Raw genomic sequence first — 24401 nt, forward strand, 5'->3', positions numbered from 1 at the left:
TTAATATCGAACTGTCCCAAATTGCTACATTTCAATTCTCTTTGACAAACTAGAATATTTTTGTAATTGTTCAAGCACAAGAAGAAAGTCAGAGCCAAGACAGTACAACAGTCGGTCTTTTTTTCTTCCTCTCTGTGCACTGTCCTGTCCCATCAAACACTAGGGTTACCATATTTTAATTTTAAAAAAAGGAGGACACTCCACGGGGCCCTGGCCCCGCCCCAACTCCGCCCCTTCCCCACGCCCAGCCCCGCCCCAACTCCGCCCCGCCCCCGCCCCGTCCCCAAAGTCCCCGCCCCAACTCCGCCCCCTCCCCTGAACGCTCTGCCTCCTGCTCCTCCCTCTCCCCTGCTTCCCGCGAATCAAATGTTCGCGGGAAGCCTGAAACGGAGGCAACAGGGAGGCAGCAGGTAAGCTGGGGCTGGGGCTGGGGCTGGGGCTGGGGCGGTGCGCGAGGAGGTGCGGCCCAGTCCGGCCCAGTCCGGCCCCCCCGGCTGAGCGGCTCCCTCCGGCGGCCAGCCGGCCCCGGCCAAGGGGCTCTGGCCCCAGCGTCTCCCGTCCAGCTCGGCTTGGGTCCTGACCCCGGTTCCGGCCGAGCGGCTCCGGCCTGCCCTGGCCCCGGCGGCTCCGGCCCAGCTTGGCTCGGGCCCCGGTTCCAGCCGAGCGGGTGCGGCCCGGCACCGGCACCGGCCCTGGCCGAGCACCGCCGACTGAGCACCGCCGGCCCCAGCGGCTCCAGCCCGGACCCAAGCTCCACGACCCCTCCCTCCCTATTTTCCCGGACATGTCCGGCTTTTTGGGATTTCCTCCCGGACAGGGATTTGAGGACCAAAAAGCCGGACATGTCCAGGAAAATCCGGACATAGGATAACCCTATCAAACACTCCCTGAAAGTAGAATTCACTAGGTTCCTAGAAATTACTCTATACATATGCATGCTGTCATACTATATAGCCCCCTATTGGGAAGCTATCTATCATAACAAGTCTGATTCGAGGTTGACCCAACCCAAAACAAAATATTTAGTTTCAATTTTCCCAATAGGAAATTAAAAAAAAATAATAATTCAGCAACACTGAAATTTTCCCATGGAAAAATGTTGATTGTGCAAATTTTTCCATATATATAAAACCCCGCAGTGTGATGGAAAACTCCTGACCAGCTCTAGGGGCAACACCAAATCAAGTTAATTTCAAGGAATGGGCTCCAAGCCGTTTCAGGTGTGGCCCCAACCCCTGAATGCTCTACCAACTGTTGTGGCTTAACAATCTCGTTTCCTATTTTGACCAATGGCTCTCTCTCCCCTGTTACTGTGCCCAAGGTTCATAAAAACAAGAGGGGCAATGCCTAACTAAGGCTCTGATCCTGCAATGGGATAAGTACAGGCAATTCCTCGCACTAGTGCAGATTCCTAGTCAGGACGGCCTGCACGGACCCTTTTGCAGGATCAGGGCCTTGCTGATTATACAGGGGCATGCTGAAACCAACAATACACAAAGCAGAGCAAATGGAAAAATCAACAAACCAAGAGACAGGGGTGGGGGTGGGGGGACATGTTTATCTCCATGCTCTCTCGGTTATAGACATCTTGTTTTGCGTAGCAGCAATAGGGAAACCTTTTCGAACAAACAGTTCCTGCTGGTGTCCGTTCCAGTGCGGATGTGTTCAATTAGTCACACACATGACACAACATCATCTCTGTGTCACTGACCCTTAGAAGGGGAGATAAGGGGTCAGAGACCAAGATGCGATAAGAAATTACATTAAGTAACCTCATGTAGACACAGGTCAGTGTGTCACTGGAGGGGACAGAGACGCCCAGGAAGAGGGTGCTATATATAGAGAAGCCGGAGAGCAGATCTGGGCACCTCTCCACTCATCAGTGGAGTGCAGCATTTCACCCAGCCTTTCTGGCAAGTGAAAACAGTTCTTTTGCTGCCCTTCTGTGAGGGAGGTAACAGACAAGGATGGATGCTGGACTGGCTGGGATCCTGAGTCTCTTTTTAATCCTCTCCACCATGTGCTTCATGCTTTGGAAAAACAACTGGAAACGAGACCAGCTCCCTCCAGGACCAGCCCCGTGGTTCCTTCTGGGCAACCTGTGGCAGAAAGATGTTCTGCCCCTGAACAAATCCTACCAGAAGGTAAGGGACTTCCTTGCAGGCTAGTCTCACATTCCTGGCCTTGGGATGCCCTTGGTAAGTTGTTCCAAAGGCTAGGTACACTCTCAAACGCAGGCCTTAGTTCTCCACCTATCTGTGCTCAGTTGGTTACAATATTCATTGTTTGTCACAGATCTTCCCCAGTATTCAAAATCCCACCCCATCTCAGCTTTATGGCTCTTGGAGAGATTGTCAGTGATTTCTTTAGCTGATTAACGGAGCCCTCTCTGTACCTCTGCCCCTAGCTCTGCAAGAAGTATGGTCCAGTGTTCACCGTCTGGCTTGGCCCAAAACCGGCTGTGGTGCTCTGCGGGTATGAGGCGGTGAGAGACGCTTTGGTGGGTCACGCTGAAGAATTTGGTGGACGCGGTGCCATTGCCATTCATGAGAGAGTGACGGACGGATACGGTGGGTGTTTGGGTCTCTCGTCTTCTAGGTTATTTTATTGCGCCTTGGATTTATGGTGAAGTCCCTGACTGCAGAGATCTGAGAAGAGAATGGATGAAAGCCCTAGACAAGAAAGGATGTTCTAGTGTTTAGGGGACTTGCCTGCGCCTTGGAAGATGTGGGGTCAATTTGTTGCTCTGACACAGACTTCTTATGCACTCTTGGGCGAGTCACTTAGTCTCTCTGTGCCTCAGTCCCCCATCTGTACAATCAGGATAATAGCACTGCCCTGCCTCACAAGGGTGTTAGGAGGATAAATACATTGAAGATTGTGAAATGTTCAGCTAACAGGGTAATGGGGACCAAATGCATACCTACGGAAAACAGCAGTCCCCAAGGGTGTGGCATTTCCCCACCCCTTATGCAAGGGACAAAGAAGAGCTAGTCAAAAAAGCCCATTCTAAGAAAGTTTTCAGGAGTTGATTTCATTCTGTTCGGCTTGAAATGGTCTTTTTCACAGTTTTTCATAGCATTTTTTCACCAGGTTTTCTGTAAATGAAACATTTCCATAACTATTTTTAATAAAAAATGTGAACAATTTTGTTAACCTCAACAATTTTTCACAAAGGAAGCTGCTTTCACTATATGTGGATTCTGGCATGTTACATAGAATCACAGGCCATCTTAAACCAGAGGCATTTATTAAATAAAACAGCTACGAACTATAGACCCAAACAAACAGACTTCCACACAGGTTGAGTTCCAGCTTTGTCACCCTTGTTTACCAGGAACCACATCCTGTCTGGAATTTTGTACAGCACACCCTAGAGACATCTACTGGCTGAATGATATGCTGCTCATAGTTAATTTTCCAGAAGTTCTGGACTCTTTGTCTTTAGTAACCTGCTGTGGGTTTTGACAGTCAAATGATAGATTTTTAACTGCATCTTTTCAGGGCTCGTCACTGGTAGTGAGAAGAAATGGAGAGAGCTCCGCAGGTTCACAATCGCTACACTGCGGGATTTTGGGATGGGGAAGAAGACAATGGCACAGCGGGTGCAGGAGGAGGCTCAGTATTTGGTGGAGGCAGTGGCAGACATGGAAGGTAATTTGAACCCTATTCATTTCAATGTGCTGATACAAATAGAAGATACAGAGTAGCCTTGTCTCAAGAAGCAACTCATATAAGTAAATGGGAGAGATCTTTATAGGAACAGGGACCTATGCCCTTACCTTAAATGATTAAGGGCCTGCTGGAAAGCCCTTTGAAATCAATGGAAAGACTCCAGTGCTCTGAGCCAAGCTTTTGGGCCCAGACCCTCCAAGTTACTGAGGAGACTAACTCCTATTTAAACTCCTAAATACCTTTGAGGACCTGAGCCTTAGCATCCCTCCCTTTCTTCCTGACAACCTGCTTCTGTAAAGTAGTCAGTGCATCACTGAGCCTGGATGCAGATAGGGTAGCACAAATGCACCCAGCACAGTTATTGCGGGAGAGACTGGGGATGGACCCTGTAGCTTTTGCCCACAAATCGGATTGATATTGGGTAACTCTCATAGAAAGGTTCACTGCAAAAGGGAAAAAAATCTGAAGCTAAATTTCACAAGGCGACAGCTGTGAGAATAACACATTTCACTCTGAGTCCCAGCCCCTGAATGCACTTCCACCTAAAGGGCTAAGAACTGTGAGGACCCCGCAGAGTGTTCCTATGTTCCACTGGATGATGTATTTTTCCACTTCCAAAGAGCAAACTGATACTTTCATCCAGAACGATCTTTAGTTTGGGTGCTCCCTTAATCTAAAATAAGAGAGAACAAAAATGTAGTGTCTCCCTGAGAGAGAGAGAGAGAGAGAGAGCACAGTATGTGCGTCTCCTTTGACAATCTGCACTGAGCTCTGAGAACAAAAATGGCGGCAGAGCTCTCCACAGAGGGAGAGAGCGTAGAAATGTACAGCACAAATAAAAACAGAAGAGTTACATAGCTAAATATGCCACGTGCTGGACTGTAATGGGTAGGTGAATGAGTTCCATCCTTCCTCCCCGCTACAAGAAGCACAAAGACAAAGCAGGTTTTCTGTGAAGATCCAGAGGTGAGAAATGGGCCTCCTAGATGCCAGCAAAGGAGAGGAAGCCTTCTGGACCCCAAGCTCAGAAGATTATGGGTGGGGTATTTATTGGGCATTCCTACAGAGAGGGTAGGAGATCTGTGTGCCCCTTCTCAGTCTCACCGTGCAGGTAGGAGTGGATGGGGCCAGGGAGCTGAGTGAGTCATTGAACCTTTCTCTGGACAGTGACTGGGCGGGACTCTTTATCTCGGTGGTTTTTAGATTAAAAGGGTTCCATCCTAGGGTTAATTGTAGTGATGGGCAAGAAGGGCATTATGTTTACGGGGGCAGGGAGGAACTCGGCTGCGAACAAACCAGAGATGCATGTTGCATTTGACTCTATTCATTGTGCTCTCCCTTGCCTCCATGGATGCCGCAGGTGAGGCGTTCGATCCCATATCCAGCGTCAGGCACGCTGTTTCTAACGTGGTTTGCGCCGTTGTCTTTGGGACTCGTTTCAGCTACAAAGACGAGGCCTTTTTGGAGCTGTTGGGCATGATGGGGAACTACAGCCATTATTTCATCTCTCCCTTCGCACAGGTATGTACCAGCGCCTCCCCTCTGAGCCCATGGGGTATTTCTCCTCTGAGCCCGTGGGGCGCCTCCCCATTCTGATACATCTCCCCGTTCAGTTCAAAGGGAAGGCAGTGGAAAAACTCTCCTTAACATCAGTGGCAGCTGGACGGATCCAAAGCCTTCTGCAGTTAATGGAGAAACTCACTGACTTCAAGAGCTTTGGATCAGACCCCTAGGCCCTGATACAGGGAAGCAACCCTCTTCAATGCATGTGCTTCAGTGGTGCCCTGAATGAGGGCCATGAAGAGCATTTTCCCACTTCCAGCCCTGCTGTGCAACAGCTGGCCCTGTGCAGTCCCAGGCCAAAATCTTCCAAAGTGGCCATTGAGTTTTATGGGGCCTCCATTTTTACTGGCCACTTTTGGAAACACAGCTGTCAAAGGTGTGGCTGATCGGAGTGAGGTGTTGTCACCCATGGATCAGGGCTGGAACCACATGTGACTCCACATGTGAGAGAAATGATCAAGCCCTGCCACCACATCTTGGGGGTCGGGGGGATGAAAGGGGTGCACCCAAGATCTCAGAACAGCCCTATCACATCTCCTGTTCCCAGGTGTACAACACCTTTCCTGGCATCATGCGTTACCTGCCGGGACCACACAACAAGGTCTTCAATGAAAGTGAGAAGTTGAAGAACTTCATCCGAAAAAGGATTGACTCTCACAAGCGGACCCTGGAGCCAAGCTGTCCCCGGGACTACATTGACTGTTTCCTTATCAAGTCAGAGACGGTACAGCAGGGCCTGAATGCCTTGGGGCTATTTCTAACTCTAATGACAGTAACAAGCAGGGACCCCATTCAATGGGCTTATACAACATTGCATTCAGACCTAGGTACTGACTGATCAGCATGTTACGGATTAATAGATGACAGGGACATCATAATCCCAGCCTGGCCCCATATCTCCAGCTCAGCCGGTAAACTGAGGCTGGGTGCTAGAGTAATAGCAGACTCCCAATCAAGGGCTTTGCTATGAGACTGACCTGCTCTGAGTCTTAGCTAAGCGGCATCTTGGCCTAGCAGCTAAATCTGGGATTTAGGTGATCCTGGTTTCTCTTCCTCTCTCTGCCTGTGAGACTTTGGGAAATTCACTTTCCTGCTGTTTGTTATTCTGTAAAATATCAGTAATAATTCCTACCCCCCAGGCTCGTGGTGAGGCTTAGCTGCCATTCCCAAAGCACTTTGTGATCCTAAGACAGAAGTTGCTACTCGTGAGCTAAGTGACCCGTGTATCTGGGGAGGTGGATGCTGCTCAGGGCTATGAAACGCCGAGGACCCCAGATAATGCTGAGGGCGAGGCGAATCCCAAAGCATGCCAGAATCCAGCAAAGCTGCTGTTCACAATCAAATGAACCCCTGTCTTTACTGCCTAGAGCTCTGGATGGGAACCAAACTCCCATCGCAGGCATGCGGTGCAGCCTGGGGATGATTTTACAGCTGTCACTTTCTTTAACTCCACCAAGCCACCCCTCTATTCATTTCCAGGGAAAGAGCACGTCAGGGGATGTATTCAGCGATGAAAACCTGCTCATGGCAGTGTTTGACCTCTTTGGTGCTGGGACAGTGAGCACTGCCAATACCCTGTTGTTCTTCTTCTTGGTGATGGCAAAGTTCCCACAAATTCAAGGTACAAAGAACGGAGGTTGGGGGGGGGGGAGTTTCTTTTCAGTAGCTTTAAGCCATGATGCAGCAAGGGGACTGATTCAGATTCTCTCCCTCTGAGTGTGCTCAGCTGAAGTGCCCTATAAGGACAGACTAGTAGGTCCTCTTAACACTGTCCAAGGACCCCTGTGCTGTGAGGGGCTTGTGCAGAGATCTTTGCTGGATTAGGCCCATTACACACACACACACACACGCACGGCTGGACGGTTAAGGTACTGTACAGGGTCTAGTCGCAGTTCACCCGTGTCTCTTCGCACCCTGCCTGAGCAGGATACACTGACTGAGCCGGGGTGGGTGCCCATGGCATGCTCCGCAATATGTGGCTACCAGGTGCCAGGATAACCAGACAGAGGCTGAACCAGAGCTCTGCATTTCCTGGTGCCTGTTCGGGAACGTCTCTGCACTGCAATCGGAGGTGCTTGCAGCCCAGGCTGGCATACCCACACTAGTTTTAATCTCATTAGTGCGGCTAAAAAGAGCAGTGAAGACACAGCAGCATGGGCTAGCAACATGAGCATGGACCCAGGGGTGCTTGGACAGCCCATGCCGCTGCATCTTCTTTGCCATTTTTAGCTAGCGTGGGCAGGCCTACCCGGTTGCAATCTTACTTCTGGCTGCCGTGTAGACGTACCCTCAGGGGCTAAAACCAGGCCTTTCACTCCGGTTAGGCTGCTCTGTGTTTAATCTCCAAGCTCCCTCACAGTGAAGACAAGGGGAGGTCAGTGCAGCAGCTATACAAAGCAACAGCTCTGAGTCTAATCCTTTGCAGCCAGGGTCCAGCAGGAGATCGAGAAGGTGGTGGGGGCGACCCATGCCCCCAGCATGGAGGACCGGGTGAGGATGCCGTACACCAACGCAGTGATCCATGAGATGCAGCGCAGCCAGAAAGGGCAGAGCGAGAACTTCCCCCGGGCAGTGACTCGGCGCACAGAGTTCCGGGGCTACACCATCCCCCAGGTGCAGTAACTCCTCAGGATGCTCTCAGGGGAGGGGTGGAGGGCGAGCCTTGGACTGGAGCTGCATCCCCTCCCCCCCCGAATTGTTTGCTTGTTTGATAAGGTCCTGGCTCTTTCCCAGTCTCTGGCAGCACCGCACTTTTCAGCACAGCGGGCAAAGGGTTGTGACTCTCGCAACTGATGCCGCTCCGAGTTTGTGGCGAGTGTGATTCCACCTGCTTTGGGTTCTGATGATCTGAACTCACCTCTCCCCATGAGCCATGCTGCTGCAGCCCAGAGCAGCACAGGTGCTCCAGCCGGGCCTGCCTTTCCCCCCATGGCAGGGAGCTGCTAGACTGACAGCTTGTGTGATGCTGAAATGTGCCTCTCCCCTCCCCCCCCCCCCCCCCCCCCCCCGATCTCCTGGAGCCTCCGGCCATGCCGTAAAGCCCATCTGTTTCCCAAGCATGTGGAGTGAGGGTGGGCTGCAGGCCTGGGCTCATGGGACTTTCCTGTCCAAGTAGGCGGGGCAGCCCTGTCTGTTAATCTTTAAGGGGTCAGCATCCTGAGCTTCGCATGGGCACCTCTTGGGGTTTTTATAAATCTAAAATAAATAATTCCTGGCCTGGTCTCAAATTCCTGCGACACAGCTCTGGCTCCAAGCCAGCCCTGTGCAGAGGGGCTACACAACAACGAAGATCCACTTAAGCCTTCCCTGAATGGGATGTCAGTTGTTACTTGCCTTGGCCCCTTTATTTACCTTCTGTGCACAACCAGACTTTCCAGCTGTCTCCACTGCAGGCTGCTTCTCCGCTGATAATCAAGGTAATCCATTACTGTATTTAATGTCTGCTTTTCCTGTCTCCTTCTATCCTTTATCTTCACAGGGCACAGCTGTTATTCCAGTGTTCAGGTCTGTGCATTCAGACCCAAAGCACTGGGAGACTCCAGAAGAGTTTAACCCAGGTCATTTCTTGGACGAGAAGGGGGAATTTAGGCCAAACGAGGCCTTTATGCCTTTCTCTGCAGGTAAAGCCTGGGATTTACAAAGGTCTCTGGCTGCTTTTTGCTGTACAATGAGAATGTGTCAATGATCTGGCTCCTGCTCCCAGCAAAGTCAACAGCAAAATGCCCGTCTGAGTCTGTCTTCACCTCAAAGTTAACTCAGGCTCTTCCCCAGGCATTGTCCCTAACCCCCCTCCTGTCCACACATGACCCACGCTCACTCAAGTGTAAAGATGCTTTCAACCCCACATAGCTGGCCCAGCTCGGTTTATAGGCTAGCACTCGGGTGCTGCTTTCACGCGGGCTGGTAACCTGCCCACTTTGCAATGAGGAGGCAGGTTAAATCACTAGAGTGCTGGTGGTCCCCCAGTTCCTTCCCCCAGTTCCCCTGTCTGTTTGAAAGGACAGACAAGCTTACCCACAAGTCACTGGGAAAGAATGACAGAGCAGTGCAGCTCACTGCAGCACCATGGGATGTGCCCCCCAAAATCCTAGCAACTCACACAGGGGAGTATAGCACCAGTGAGGACAGAGCAACTCGGGTAGGGATTTTCACACCCAGGCAAGGTTAACCCGGGTACCGATCACCCATGCTAACTCTGCAATGAAGTCATATGCTAAGGAGAGTAGGATGGGAGTTCTTGGGGTATTTCTACACTGCAATATATGCCCAGGGTTCAAACACAGGCTCAAGCCTACCCCCCTTTCTGTCTACACACAATTCATGTGAACCCATGGCTTGAACCTCACAGGGGTGCAGGGTTTGAGCCTGAGTCAAGCCGGGAGCCAGGGTCCAGGCTCTGCAGTGTAGACGCATCCCCACTGGATTCATGCTTTGGGAGTCCACCATAAGTATCCCATGACCAACTTCCTTTGTCCTCTGGACAGTCAAGTTTGGTGGACAAATTTTCCCACACTGCACCTCAAACAAAGGGCTACATTTTGGCCACATTTTGAGAGGGCGCTAGGAAGTCTCGGACCTGGGTGGTTGGACTTGGGCCTGCATAATGCAGTGGAGATGGTGGAGCCCCAGCTTGGGACCGAGGGTTCAGCAATTCCTAACCTTGGGTTACAAATGTGTGTAGATGCTCAAGCCGTAGGTTAACAAACCCAGGGTCTGCTAACCCTAGGCTTACATTGCAGTGCAGACATACCCGGGAAGTGCATTTCAACCCTGGCCTATGCACCAGTTCTGCAGGATTAAATGGGACTGAACTGGCGCATGAGCCTTGTGTTGGCTCCTTTGCAGAGGGCTGAATTTCACCATGATCACGGCTTGTAATAAGCATTCCACTGTAGGGTAGGACAATTATGTTCCCAAAGCCACTTCCAGCTGGCGCTGAGATGTTCAGTAAGGGATCAGATTGCAAATGACTGCATGTGGTGGTTCAGAGGAAAGAATTTCACACCTGTCTGGATGCTGCTTGTTTGCAGATAAGCAATGCTTGGGGAGGGTTGATTATACCATGTGTAAACTACACACACTCAGGGGAATGCTCTGTTCCCCTCAAGTGGTGGCAGAACCCTCTAGGTAGGTTGATGGGGCTACTACAACGTTACCTAACGGAGCTGAATCTTTTAGCTCAGACATTAACAGAATATGCTTTTAGACCCTGAGGTTGCAAGTTCAATTCCATCTCCCAGTGATCTGATGGGAAAGGGGGGGCGCAGTTTTGTGTCACCTGTTTTGGCAGTACATGCCAAGCACAACTTGTTCTGTCTTTGCAAGTTAGATATTTTGGGTGGGATTTTCAGAAGTGCCTGAGGGAGTTAGAGGCACAAGCCCCATTGAAAGTCAATGGGAGTTAGGCACCTCACTCAGACGGTTTTGAAAATCTCTCCCCTTGTTTCTGGGAATGTCAGATTTGGGACGCTCCTGGTTTCATTTGGAGGGATTATTTGGGTGGCATGATCAGGTTGGCCGAAGTGGGTATTTGCCCAAGTCTGTCCTTGTAACACGATTGCATTCTGCTCAGATCTCACAGAAATCTCTCATTGATCATGGCAAAAGACAGATAAATAAATACTCCCATCACCCAGTCATACAGCAAACCAGTGGTAGAACTGTGTGTGGAACCCCAGAGTCCTGGTTTTCATGTCTGTCTATGAGGCTTCAATGATCTTTCGATAAAGAATAGCTGTGGGGGCCCTGAATTATTGCTCACACAGCATAGGAGGAAGGGCCTTTGGCCATTAAAGTAATGTGTGGTTGTGCTTTGTTTGGGTAGAGGGTAGGTTGGTGGGTCTCTGAACCCATGCCTATTGAACTCAAGAGAAAGCCTCGTATTGACTTCAGTGGGTGTAGGATCAGGCCTTTAGCCTGTTTCTGTCGGTCTGTCTCACTTCCTTTTCTTTCCCAGGAAAGCGGATGTGCCCAGGGGAGGGTCTGGCCCGGATGGAGCTGTTTCTCTTCTTCAGCACACTGCTACAGAACTTCACCTTCAAGCTAGCGACCGATCCCAAAGAGATGGACATATTGTCTCTGTGGGTGGACTACCAGAACAAGGGGCCATACTGTAAATTCCACGTCATCAGGCGCTAAGCGTCTGCCTGAGAGTGTGAGCAAGAAGGGAGAGAGTCGCTTAGAATATTCAAAGCAATTGGGATGTACTGGGCTGGAGAAATGAGAATGCAGAGGAAACATCCACTGTGTGCTAACAACTGATTGCTGAGAGCAAGGGTGGCTAAAGTGTTGGACTGGGGCTCAAAAAATCGGGGTTCAGTTCCCAGCTCTGACACAGACTTACTGTGTGACCTCGGGCATGTCACTTAATCTCTCTGTGCCTCAGTGGCCCATTTATAAAATGCAGATGACAATAGTACTGCTGTTCTCCCATCCTGTGTCTGTCTTTTCTACTTAGACATAATGGCGACTGTCTCTCTTGCTAAATATTTGTACAGCATCTAGCACAATGGGAACCTAATTTTGGCTGGGGCCTTTATACCCTACTGTAACAGAAATAATACCAGCCACCTCTGGATTGTCACATCAGTGTACCCTATTCATTGTTTCAAATCAAGAACAATGCAAAACAAATTCCCATCACTGCCCATGTCTACTGCAAACACCCCTTGATGGAGGCGGATGACTGTACAGAAAAAAGAGGATTTAAAAGTAAAATACAAGCTTTAAAACTGCACTAGCAGGCTGGGGTTTTAGTTTCAATGGGTGCAATTTTCTAAGTCAGTCAGTGACTTAGGCTCCTAAGGGTGAGATTTCAAAAGTGATTTAGATACTAAGGAGCCTAGAGACCTAGGCTCCTAAGGGTGAGATTTCCAAAAGTGGCTAGTTAGGTGCCTCACTTCCATTGAAAGTCTATGGGAATTAGGCACCTGGGTCATTTAGGCATTTTTGAACTTTTTACTCCACATCTTTAGAGACATGCCTGAGGCCATGTAACTAGCAGGCAGAATTCTTAATAAAAACACCCCTGGTAAATATTCACACACACCCACTTACTTGTCAGTACAATAATTTGTCAATAGTCCGGGATTTTCCCATGGCAGAACATACCGGTATTCATGTAAAATTCTCCCCAGTACTGAGTGGTTTGAGCATTGGCCTGCTAAACCCAGGGTTGTGAGTTCAATCCTTGAGGGGGCTACTTAGGGATCTGGGGCAGGGATCTGGGGCAAAAATCTGTCTGCGGATTGGTCCTGCTTTGAGCAGGGGGTTGGACTAGATGGCCTCCTGAGGTCCCTTCCAACCTTGATACTCTATGATTCTATGAGGACTCATGGGAGGCCTTCCAAGCCCCCTTGATGCCCTGTGGGTCTTGCATGTTCCCTTGGCACTGGACTGAAGTTCATTCATAATGAAGACCCGGGACATTTTCAAAAGCAGCCTCTGATTTTGGGTGCCCAGCTCACCAGTGTAAGGGAGAGGAGGGCCAGGCCCAGGTTCCCATAAGTCCTGGACTGGGTTGTCATGAAAGGGACTGCTGGCTCCATTGCAGGCACAAATTTGTGACTGCCCGCTCAACCCCCCTTTGATCCTCAGATTTGCTGTGTCACCAGCTCTGCTCCTTTGTACCGGGAGGGTGGACTGGACCTACCTGTGAGGAGGGATGGAGGTTTGCGATGCTGGGCCCTTGGCGGAGGTGGGGTCACCAGTGTGCCAGGTGGGGACACATCATTGATCTCTCTCCAACAACAAGAAAGACTCAGAATGAGAGACGTCAGTCATTTTTTCACCCATAATTATACCCAAAGCTGCAGTAATGGAATTTCTCCGGCAAAGGGGAGTCTAGAACAACCAGAGAAAGGGATAAAAACTACAGTTTTCAAAAGTGGCTTGTGATTTTGGGTGTCTGTCTGAGGCACCATGGGCCAGATGTTCAGAAATGCTGGGCACCCACAGCTCCAGCTGAAGTCAATGGGGGACTGAACTAGTGTCCCACTGCTTCCTGCCAGCATGGTTGGACCCAGCTCCCAGTGAATTTGGAAGAAGGATGCTTTGGAAGTTAAAGTGTGGACTGGAACTCTGGAGCTGGCTTCAATCTCTGTGCGCCAGGGATCAGGGCCTGCAGCAGAGGCAGTCTCCTGGCAAGCCCAACAGCAGGCCTGCAGCCGGCTGCCTGATGGACTGTACCACCTGACTGGTCAGAAAAGGCAGCTGGCTGGCTGGCTAAGCACAGCAGCAGCAACTGCTCTCTGGCTGCTCAATGTGTTCACATCTGGGCTGCGATCCTCCCAGTGTCTGCTGCTCTTCCCCTGCTCCTACCTTGCTCCAGCCCTGCTCCTAGTCCTGTTCTTACTTTGTTCCCCTGTCTTGCTCTTTATCTTGCTCCTGGTTCCAGCTTCCTCACTCTGACCCCGGTTCCTGATCCCAGCTCTGGCCCTTGACTTGGCTATTAGTTCCTGGTTCCAGCTCTTACTCCTAGCATGGCTGCTGGTTCCTGACTCCAGCCCTGACCTTTAGTTTGGATCCGCTTCCCTGGCTCCTGCTCCACCCAGCAGGCCGGACTGTCCACAGCCTCCTTGGGCAAGTCACTTCACCTCTCACCAAGCCTCAGTTCCCCACCCATGGAATGGGGATAGTAAGACTTCCTTCTCCCCCACACCATGCGCTGGGTCCATTTAGACTGTAAGCTCTTTGGGGCAGAGACTGCCTTCTACTATGTGTTTGTCCAGGAATTAGCCCAATCTCAACTGGGGCATCTTGGTACTACCGCAATCAAGTGGAGAAGGAAACTGTTAAAGTTTATCTGGTTTTTTTCCTCGGTGCTTTTAATCTTCCAGCAAACCTTTTTCTACTAAGAAACACACTGTCTTTGGAAAGATTAACCCAACCCTTCTGTGACGGGTTTGGTCACAGAGACCCCCTTGGGACTGTCACCTGATGTGCTGAGACTACCTCTGAGCCCGTTTTCCCTGCCAGCTTGGGACTTCAGAACCCTGTCTTATTGAGCCAGATACGCTAACCTGCTGCAACACAGACCCAGGGTCTGAACCATGTCCTCAAAGCTGCAGACTTAACTGAAAACAGCTTAGCAAATATTCCTGTCTCCAGCACCCAGACACCCAGCTCCCAATGGGATCCAAACCCCAAATAAATCTGTTTTACTCTGTATAAAACTTATACAGGGTAAACTCATAAATTGTCCGCCCTCTATAACACTGATAGAGAGATATGCACAGCTGTTTGCTCCCCCAGGTATTAATCACTTACTCTGGGTTAATTAATAAACAAAAGTGATTTTATTAAGTATAAAAAGTAGGATTTAAGTGGTTTCAAGTAATAACAGACAGAACAAAGTAAGTTACCAAGCAAAATAAAACAAAACACACAAGTCTAAGCCTAATACATTAAGAAACTGATTACAGATGAAATCTCACCCTCAGAGATGTTCCAGTAAGCTTCTTTCACAGACTGGACTCCTTCCTAGTCTGGGCCCAATCCTTTCCCCTGGCACAATCCTGGTTAGTCCAGCTCAGGTGGTAACTAGGGGCTTTCTTCATGACTGGCCTGCAGGTATGCAGTGGAGACTTGCAGGTAAACAGAGCCATCTACAGTCAATTGTCCTAGACAATGGGAGCCATTAAGATTCTAAACCACCATTCATGGCCCACACTTTGCATAATTACAATAGGACCTCAGAGTTATGCTACACATTCCTAGTTTCAGATACAAGAATGATACATTCATACAAATAGGATGATCACACTCAATAGATTATAAGCTTTGTAATGATACCTTACAAGAGACCTTTTGCCTAAAGCATATTCCAGTTACATCATATTCACACTTATAAACATACTTTTATAAAGCATTATGGAGTGCAACATCACATCTTCCATCTCCGGGGAGAGAGAAGGAGCCAGGTGGCCTCATCCTTGGTTTGGTCTAGATGCACCAGGATCCACCCTAGTGAAGGGTGAGCTGCAAAGTCAAATGGGGGCAGCCTGGAGACTGAAGTGGAAGAAGAGGAACCAGCGGCCTGAGGCTTTCACCTCCTTTCTTTCTACGCCGTGATCAGTGATTCACTGTCACCGTTTGCCACCAGCAAAGCAAAGCGATGCACTTAGTCTGGCTCCCATTGGCCGCTGGCTGGAGAAGAGCCGTTGGAGTCCGACACTGCTGATTTTGGCGCACAGATGGAAACTTCTAGAAAGGCAAAAGAGGTCAATTGCCGCAGTGCCACAGCACCCTCCTGTTGGCGCCCTAGGGTGACTCTATTCAAAGCTAATCTTTCACTCCCGAGATGGGGAGGAGCCAGAGAGAAGTCGTTTGTACGGCGCTGGGGAGCGCTCTCTGCGAAGGGTGTAAAATGTTCTGTGCAGGGGAGAGCTCGGTCGAGCTGCAGCAGTGGGATCAGTTGGAGTGGAGAGTAGAGACTGGGCTGCTGTTTCCCAGAATGTGAAAAGCCAACGCCTGAGGATCTGCAGTCCGAGTGGTGCCAGGCAATGCAATGATCTCCCTGATGCTCACAGGGGCTCTCGCTGGTCTAGTGGGGCTAAAGCTCCTGTCTTCATGGAAGAAGAAGTAAGATCTGCCTCCAGGCCCCACACCCTGGCCTCTGATAGGCAATCTGCACCTGCTAGACTGAGCACCTCTCTACAAAGCCTCCATGGAGGTAGGCGAGATCCTGACCTTGCCTGTTACAACTTCTTTATGCACAAGCTTTTGGCGGACAGAGGGGGGAATGTTGCAATTTATTCCAGAAAGTGCATTGCTCTGTTTGCCCAGCAAATTTCCTGTAGTCTTCTCTGTGAGCGAGGCAGCAATAGCTGAGGTCAGCCATGGCACAAAGAATCAAGCCAAATACAGCAGGAGAAATCGCTGAGCTCAGTTGCACCTGGAAGTGGAACTTTTCTCTCAAGTAGGTTTACAAGCTCTTTTGTCTGCGTGACTCCTAGGAGGGGGTGGCTTGCTCGCTCCGGCCTGTCTCCTGGAGTCCTGTAGTACAATATCATTTCATAAGCCTGAGCCTTGCAGATTCAGGGGATGCTGTTATTGCCAATGTCTGCGTGTGAAGCTGGCGACATGAGCAGGGAGTTAACCCCCTGTCTCTCGGCCTGTCCCTGCAGGTCACTGTTTCATGAGCCTAGTATGACACACTGGTGGCCCAAGTGTGATATAATCCATCATGTCGAGTTGTGTCAGCTCACTGAGTGTCAGCTAATATAACACACAATGGTTTGTTTCTTAACGTAGCTGAGTGTGTGATGTATAGGAATCTGCTGATTGGTCCTGTCACGCACTGCAAAGCCCATGGCAGAGCTTGCCTAGCAGGAATCCAGAAGTGACAGTCCTTTCAGTCACTTTTTTTTTTTTTTTGTTATTGGCACATCTAAGGCTGTAATGACTCCCCCTTAAATGTTCTGTGATTCCATTCCATGGGCTTAGCCCCACAAGTTTAATCAGATCCATACTCTTCCAATCCCCTTCTGCACCTGTCCAGACATCATCAGTCCCACAGGCCCGTCACACCACGCCAAATCTATTAATCCTTCCAAACCCTCTTCAGGCATCACTCTCCCCCATCACCAACATTTCGTGGAGACTTCTGCCCCAACCTGTCTACTGTTCCTCACAGCCAACTTTATGCCTCCCTAATTCTTGGACCAACTGGGGGCTAAAATGACCTTTGGTGTAACTCAGAGCAGTCTCAGGGCTGCTCTAAGCTGTGCTGGCGGCTGTGATTCCCACAGGGACAGTTTCACCAGCTGAAGATTGGGTGGAGTCTCGTCTCTCCCACCTCTGGCCTAACCCTGACAAGCCCCAACTCCTATGAAGTGGGGGCAAAAAACACAATTGGCTTCAGGACTGAGCTTGATAAGTTTATGGAGGGGATGGTATGATAGGACTGCCTACTATGGCGTAGCAAAAATCCCCAACTGCTGGAAATGGGACACTAGATGGGGAGGGCTCTGAGTTACTACAGAGAATTCTTTCCCAGATATCTGCCTGGTGGGTCTTGCCCACATGCTCAGGATCTAACTGATCACCATATTTGGGGCTGGGAAGAAATTTTCCCCCAGGTCAGATTGGCAGAGACCCCGGGGTGGGGGTGGGGAGGATTCACCTTCCTCTGCAGCATGGGGCATGGGTCACTTGCAGGTTTAAATTAGTGTAAATGGCGGATTCTCTGTAACTTTAAACCATGATTTGAGGACTTCAGTAACTCAGCCAGAGGTTAGGGGTCCATTACAGGAGTGGGTGGGTGAGGTTCTGTGGCCTGCAATGTGCAGGAGGTCAGACTAGATGATTGTGATGGTCCCTTCTGACCTTAAAGTCAGTGAGTCTATGAGATAACAGGTGATGCAAAAACCTGCTGATGCCAGCTGTATACTATTTAAGGATTCCCCTACATGGGGAAATCCTTGGCTGCCTGCCTAGGGCTGCTTGAAATGACCTTTTCGCTTGTACAAAGCCTGCTGAAGCAGCACAAATTGGCCCTTAGTGAGGACTGGGAGTCCAGCCCCATGGCCTGGAAGCTCCCACTGCAAAAAGCATAGAGACACCGTAGCTGTGATGCACTGGTCCCGATCCGAACCCTTCCCAAAGAGAGGTGGCATCTGCAATCTGGCAGCTGGTTCTGGGCCCTCTCTATGGCAGCTAAGAGTGAAACGATAGGCTGAGCTCGCAATACGTGACCATTCCAGCTGCCTGCTGCTTGTTATGGTCTGTCCCTGGAAGATGGTTTTAAGTAGAAGCCCTCAACTCAGGAACTAGTTACTGGGGCTTCTGCACTCATCCCGCTAAATAGCAGCGGCAGCCTTGGGGAAGCGGCGGGGCTCCAGCAGCTATTTAAAGGACAGGGCCGGCAGAGGCAGCTGGAGCCCTGGGCTCTTTAGATAGCTCCTGGAGCCCCCTGCTAACCCTGGGGGCTATTGAAAGGGCCTGCAGCTCCCCTGCTTCTACTGCCCCGGCCCTGTAAATAGCCGCTGGAGCCCTGGAGTAGTGGCGGTGGGGCTCCGGCAGCTATTTAAAGGGCCGGGGCGGTAGAAGCAGCTGGAGCCTTGGACTTTTTAAATAGCCCCCAGAACTCCAGCAGTGGGGCTCTGGTGGCAATTTAAAGGGCCGGGGCTCCAGCCCCTGCTGGGAGCCCCAGGCCCTTTAAATTGCCCCCTGGGGAAGCCGGGCTGCCCTGGTATGGCAAACCGGCTCTTGCCAGTACGCCATGCCGGGGCGTACCGGCTTACTTTCACCTCTGGTTACAACACATTGAAAGAGGCTCTTTTAGGATAGTGAGGTCCACGGTGCCAGGACAGGTGGACCTCTGCACCCTGGCTACACTGATGACTGGGAGCCGCTGGAGGTAAGTCCATGCCCCAATCCCCTGCCCCAGCCCTGAGCCCCCCCAAACCCCTCATCCCCAGCTGTAGTGAAACATGCTGTGCTGGCAAACCACACACGTGTTTATTACATTTACTCCTGGCTTATTCTCAAGGTAAGCAATGCAAGGTAAAGCTATGCTCAGGTTATTGATTAAGCATAGACTAGGCAATAGCTCACGTAGTCCCCTTGAATAGTTCACGTAGCCCCTTCACCAATCATGATTTATTGCACAAGGGGAGATGGCTATGGGTGAACCAATCAATATGTTACAAGTAACTATGATCTCATGCCTTTTGATCTAATTACTAATAAAAACCCCAGCTCAAGAGAGCTCGGGACGCCTGCTTGACAAACCTCTTGACTCCGCGTCTCCTTGATCCCAACATCTGGTGACCCCGACGTGATTCACCGGATCCCGAGGACCCCTGCTCATCCGACTGGAATAGTCTAGGTGCACCCGCTGGAAACAGCCACTCGTGAGTATGGGGGGTGATTTATCAGTGCCACAAAAGGCTCATGCTAAGGAATTATTTAAGCTCATTGAGGGGAGCGGTTGCCCAGCGGTTACGCTGCGGCATGTAGAGGATTTTGTTAAGGAAATAGAATGTCAATGCCCCTGGTACCCCGAAGAGGGGTCCCTGCAGCAAGAAGATTGGCAAAAAATAGGAACACAGCTCTTTGAGAAACCGAGAGCAGCAGTGCAGCACCTGCTCATGTGGCAGCGCTGTACTGAGGCAGTGGGAAAACTGGGGCTACAGGCGTCTCTCACTGCCGCCCCACTTCTCACGCTGACGACACCGCCTCCGTACCCGCGGGTGCTACCACCAGCGCCTGCGGTGTCGGATACGGGGCAGCGGCCCTCGGATCCCCCCATTGATAAAGGAACTGATCAGCCTTGTTTCCGGGGGAATCGTGGGGGCTGCGTCCGGGCGGCGGTTGCGTTGGCGCGTGAGACAGGGGAATTGAGTTTGGAGGAAGAACATCAGTGGGAGGGGGAGTTGCCCATGCTAATGCCTATAACGGCAGAAGTCGATGCACAGGGCAATGCCGTCAGACAGTGGACGGCGCTACCGTATACAGTACTGAGGGAGGTGAGAAAAGCTATCACGGAGACAGGCATCAGGTCTAATTTCGTGACAGGCATCTTAGAAGGAATTGGAAATGGCTACACAATGGCTCCACAAGATTGGAAAGACTTATTTCGTATGGTGCTGACCCCCGCCCAGTATATGGTGTGGGATAGTGAGTTCAGGTTAGCTGCTGTAGGTTACTCAACCCCAGCTGCCATACCCGACCAGATTTATGGAGCAGGCCAATTTAGCACTATAGAGAGCCAGTTGGAGTTAGACCCAGACACATATATTCGTACTAAACTTAGTGTTATGAGAGCTTTCAGAAGGGTTCCTGTAAGTGGGAAACCGACTAGGTCTTTCACAGCCACCCGGCAGCAGCCTACAGAGCCGTATCCGCAGTTCATAGATAGGCTCAAGGAAGCAGTACAGCGGCAGATCGATAACGAGGAGGCACAGACAGAGCTTTTACGGCGACTGGCTTATGAGCAGGCTAATGCTGATTGCAAAAAGGTACTGCAATCTATTATACATCGCCCCTCGTACACTTTAGCGGACATGATTCAGGCTTGCGCTGATGTCGGTAGTCAAACCCATGCTATGGCTCTTTTGGCGGGGGCTATAAGACAAGGTAATAAACCAGCAGGAAATTGTTTTAATTGCAAAAAACCGGGACACTTTAAAAGCCAGTGTAGGGCACCCGGGGGAGGAGCACATAAAGGAAGACCCCAGGAAGGGGGTAGGCCCTCCAAAAAATGTCCTAAATGCAACAAGGGGTATCATTGGGCAAATCAATGTCGATCAGGACTAGGGCAGGGAAACCAGTAATCGGGCCCTCCCCGGGCCCCGGAAAAACAACGGGGGCGGAAGAATTGACTAGGGCACAACCGGCAACGACCGGCAGTGCTGGAATAGACTTGTATAATCAAGAAGAAAAATCCTCATTCTTACCGGGGGAAGTTCTTTTAATGCCTACTCAACTGAAAGGGCCCCTTCCTGAAGGGACGGTGGGCATTATACTCCCTCGGTCATCAGCAAGTAAACAAGGAATTATGGTAGTTCCAGGAGTGATTGATGCTGATTATCAGGGAAAAATATATGTTCAGTATTGGAGTCACCTGCCTTTTACTTTAAGACAAGGGGACTCCTGGGCACAGATGATACTGTTGCCATATGAGCTCCCTGGAGAAAAATCACAGGTAACACGCACAGGAGGATTCGGATCCACCCGTACTGAAGGCAACAGCGATTCTTCCTTTCACCCACAGGTGGCAGCATTGGTACACCGAATATCCCTGCAAAAACCTCAACGTAAGTATATACTCCAAGGTAAGTGGCTGACCGGTTTGTTGGACACAGGGGCGGATGTTTCTGTCATAGCTGAAAAGGATTGGGAGCCTACATGGCCTTCTGAGCTAGCCCCTGCGGTATTCGGGGTAGGAGGAAGCCAAGCATCTCAAAAGAGCTCTCAATGGTTACCAGTAAAATCCCAGGAACAAGGCCCCATAATAGCATATATTCAACCCTGCATATTGCCTTTACAGTTTAACATTTGGGGAAGAGATTTGTTAGAACAGATAGGGGCAAAACTGGTTTTGGAAGATGAGTAAGCCTCAGGCTCTTCCGTTACAGTGGAAAACTGATAAGCCAGTCTGGGTAGAACAATGGCCATTACCTAAAGAGAAATTAGAAGCTTTGCAGCAATTAGTTGAGCAACAATTAAAAGATGAACACATTGAGCATACTACAAGCCCGTACAATACTCCTGTTTTTGTAATTAAGAAAAAATCAGGAAAATGGAGGCTCCTTCATGATTTGCGTGAAATTAATAAAATACTAGAACCAATGGGCCCCCTGCAGTGTGGCCTCCCCAATCCAAATTTAATCCCATATGACTACCAGGTAGCAATAATTGACTTAAACAATTGTTTCTTTACGATACCATTACAGGAAAAGGATAAAAAATATTTTGCATTCACAGTGCCAGTCCTAAACAATGCCCAACCCACAACACGTTATCATTGGAAAGTGTTACCCCAGGGCATGTTAAATAGCCCTACCATGTGTCAGTATTTTGTAAACACTGCTCTTCAACCTTTCAGAAATAAGTTCAAAAAGCTACTTGTATACCATTATATGGATGATATCTTAATAGCCGGTAGGCCCCTACCCACCACATGGAAAAGTGAGTTAACGGATATCTTAAGTCAATCGGGTCTGGTAGTAGCCCCGGAAAAAATACAGGAAGCCGAACCTTTTCAATATTTAGGTCATAAAATGCTTGCAGCATACTCCATGCCCATACTTCCAAAACTTACCTTGCCAAAAAAAATTAACATATGTAGTGCTACAGCAAATTCTGGGATCCATAAATTGGATAAGACCGTATTACAAGATTCCCACATCTATGCTGACTCCACTGTTTAATGCCCTAAAATTAGGAAAGCAACCGGGAGACATAATATCACTGACAAACGAACAACAGGAGGTAGTGCATAAGGTCAACGAAGCCATGGCAGAAAGGTGGGTAGATAGAGCAGTACCTAATGTGCCCCCGTCCTTAATCATTCTTGGGGACATTAAGCAATTCATGGGGGCATTACTTCAACATACAAATGAAAGAGAATTTATCCTCGAGTGGATGTATTTACCACACACACACAAAAACACACTCGTCCCATTGTCTGGAATGATTGCTCAATTAATCACTAAAGGACGCAATCGAGCATTAAACTTGTTTGCCATGGATTTAGTAAACATTATTATACCCATCCCCATCGCCACCTGGGAAGTTGCATGCATGCACTCGGAGGAGGTGCAAATAGCACTAGCCAATTATGTTGGGTGCATAACTTACCATACTCCAAAGGATCCTCGTCTCCAAGTTGCTCAACATATTCCACTGAAAGTATTCTACTTGGTATCTCCCGTTCCCATAAAAGAAGCTCTTACCATTTTCACCGATGGTGGCCCCTCCAGAGGGGTGGTCGCTTGGAAGAAAAATGACCAGTGGCAATCCCAGTTTACCTTACCGCAACGCTCTCCTCAGCGTGCGGAGCTAGCTGCGTTAATTCTTGCCTTTAACACATTTTCTGATCAACCAGTTAACCTCATAACAGACAGTTTGTATGCTGCAAATGTTGTTAGTAATATTGCTTCTAGTTGTGTTACTGCATCTTTGGATAATAATTTGCTTGGTTTATTTCTTTCCCTACAACTGATATTACGTCACCGACGACATCTATTTTTTATCGCACATGTTAGAAGTCATCAGCCTTTCCCCGGAGAAATCTCGCAAGGCAATGCCTATGCTGATAACGCCTTAAAGGCTTTCCCCTGCTCTCCTATGGAAAGTCACTCCTTACATCACCAAAATGCTAGGGCGTTGGCCAAGCAATTTTCCATACCACTATCTGATGCAAAAGCTGTTATTCAGCAGTGCCCTGAGTGTACTGGAAACCTCGCAGGACCCGCTATCGGGGTAAATCCTCGGGGGCTAGGTGCAAACCAATTGTGGCAAATGGATGTCACTCGGTTCCCACCATTAGCTCCCTGGTCCTATTTGCATGTAGTCATAGACACTTATTCTGGATATATATGGGCAACGCCACAAAAAGGGGAAAAGGCAAAACACGTCTGTAATCACCTCATTCGTTCCTTTGCAGTGATGGGAAAGCCATCAGCTTTAAAAACTGACAACGGCCCAGCCTATTGCTCTTCAGCAATGGCAGCGTTCTGCACGCGATGGGAAATCAAGCATACCTTTGGCATCCCATACAATTCCCAAGGACAAGCCATTGTAGAACGAGCTAATCGCACATTAAAAAATGCTCTCCTGCGGCAAAAACAAAAAGGGGGAATTGTCCCCGGCAGCCTGACAGAAAAGGAAGAATGGCTGGCTCAAGTACTGTTTACACTCAATCATTTAAATCTATTACCTTTCAATTCTCAATTTTTCACCAGGGCACAACGGCATTATCGGACGACCGAAGTTCTTCCTGCTCCAAAGGTAACCTATCGTCAGCTACCTGGCCCGGAGTGGAGCGAACCTGTGCCACTAATCACCTGGGGGCGCGGTTACGCAGCTGTATCAACACCAAGCGGCCCGCTCTGGGTACCTGCACGATACGTTCGACCATACAAGGATGGCGTGGCATCAGGGACTGAGCAACCCCATCCCTGACTTCAACATACACTTATATGATGAACAAGGAAAAGTGACAACGGGCCGAAAACGAGGGGGCCAACGAAATGCACCTGCCACATGGGGCCAAGTGAAGAACCTAGCTAATCAGGCTGAACAACTGTTGGAAAAAACAAACCAAGAGAAAACGGCAGAGAACTATATGATGGCATTAATAGCCTCCTTAAATGCCAATTCTGTACTTTTGTTAACAATCATTATTTTCAGTTTAACTATTGTCCCTACAGAAGGGGGGCCGGTAGTGACTGGGGGGGTTCGTCTTAATATATGGGAGGTATTTGCAAAGACTTTAAACCTAAGTACCTTCTGCTTAACGAAGCAGAGGGCGGTGGGGGAGGTGCTAGGATCTTGCCTAATACCAGTGTGCCATAATCCCACAGACATCAACAATGATACATGGTTTTATAATTCTCTAGAACAAAATTCTACCCTTAGGGCCTTAGGGTACCCTGGGTACCATAATTGGGGAGATCGACTAACACACAAGCCGCGTTTTGCTGTTACCCTGT

The 24401-nt window shown here is 49.5% G+C and overlaps 1 protein-coding gene and 1 long non-coding RNA gene across 2 annotated transcripts; both read left to right on the forward strand.

Annotated features, from left to right (window-relative positions):
- The first annotated feature begins 1967 nt into the window (after positions 1 to 1967).
- On the forward strand, positions 1968 to 11376 carry LOC135888481 (cytochrome P450 2C5-like). Its single transcript, XM_065416286.1, has 9 exons — positions 1968 to 2144; positions 2408 to 2570; positions 3505 to 3654; positions 5036 to 5196; positions 5786 to 5962; positions 6718 to 6859; positions 7664 to 7851; positions 8717 to 8858; positions 11195 to 11376. The coding sequence occupies exons 1-9, from the start codon at positions 1968 to 1970 to the stop codon at positions 11374 to 11376; spliced, it is 1482 nt and encodes a 493-aa protein (XP_065272358.1).
- A 7293-nt stretch (positions 11377 to 18669) lies between these two features.
- On the forward strand, positions 18670 to 24015 carry LOC135888288 (uncharacterized). The gene is made up of 3 exons (XR_010561838.1): positions 18670 to 19094; positions 20957 to 20999; positions 23652 to 24015. It is a non-coding gene; the product is annotated as an uncharacterized LOC135888288 (long non-coding RNA).
- The last annotated feature ends 386 nt before the right edge of the window (positions 24016 to 24401 follow it).

The sequence above is a fragment of the Emys orbicularis genome, chromosome 13 (genome assembly GCF_028017835.1).
Source record: "Emys orbicularis isolate rEmyOrb1 chromosome 13, rEmyOrb1.hap1, whole genome shotgun sequence".
In the NCBI taxonomy this organism is placed as follows: domain Eukaryota; kingdom Metazoa; phylum Chordata; order Testudines; family Emydidae; genus Emys; species Emys orbicularis.

Bases quoted from the DNA above. Each gene is read 5' to 3' on its own strand.
- LOC135888481 (XM_065416286.1), top strand. From the start codon at position 1,968: ATGGATGCTGGACTGGCTGGGATCCTGAGTCTCTTTTTAATCCTCTCC. The intron at 2,145-2,407 runs GTAAGGGACTTC...CTCTGCCCCTAG, and splicing joins TGAACAAATCCTACCAGAAG to CTCTGCAAGAAGTATGGTCC. The intron at 6,860-7,663 runs GTACAAAGAACG...AATCCTTTGCAG, and splicing joins AAAGTTCCCACAAATTCAAG to CCAGGGTCCAGCAGGAGATC.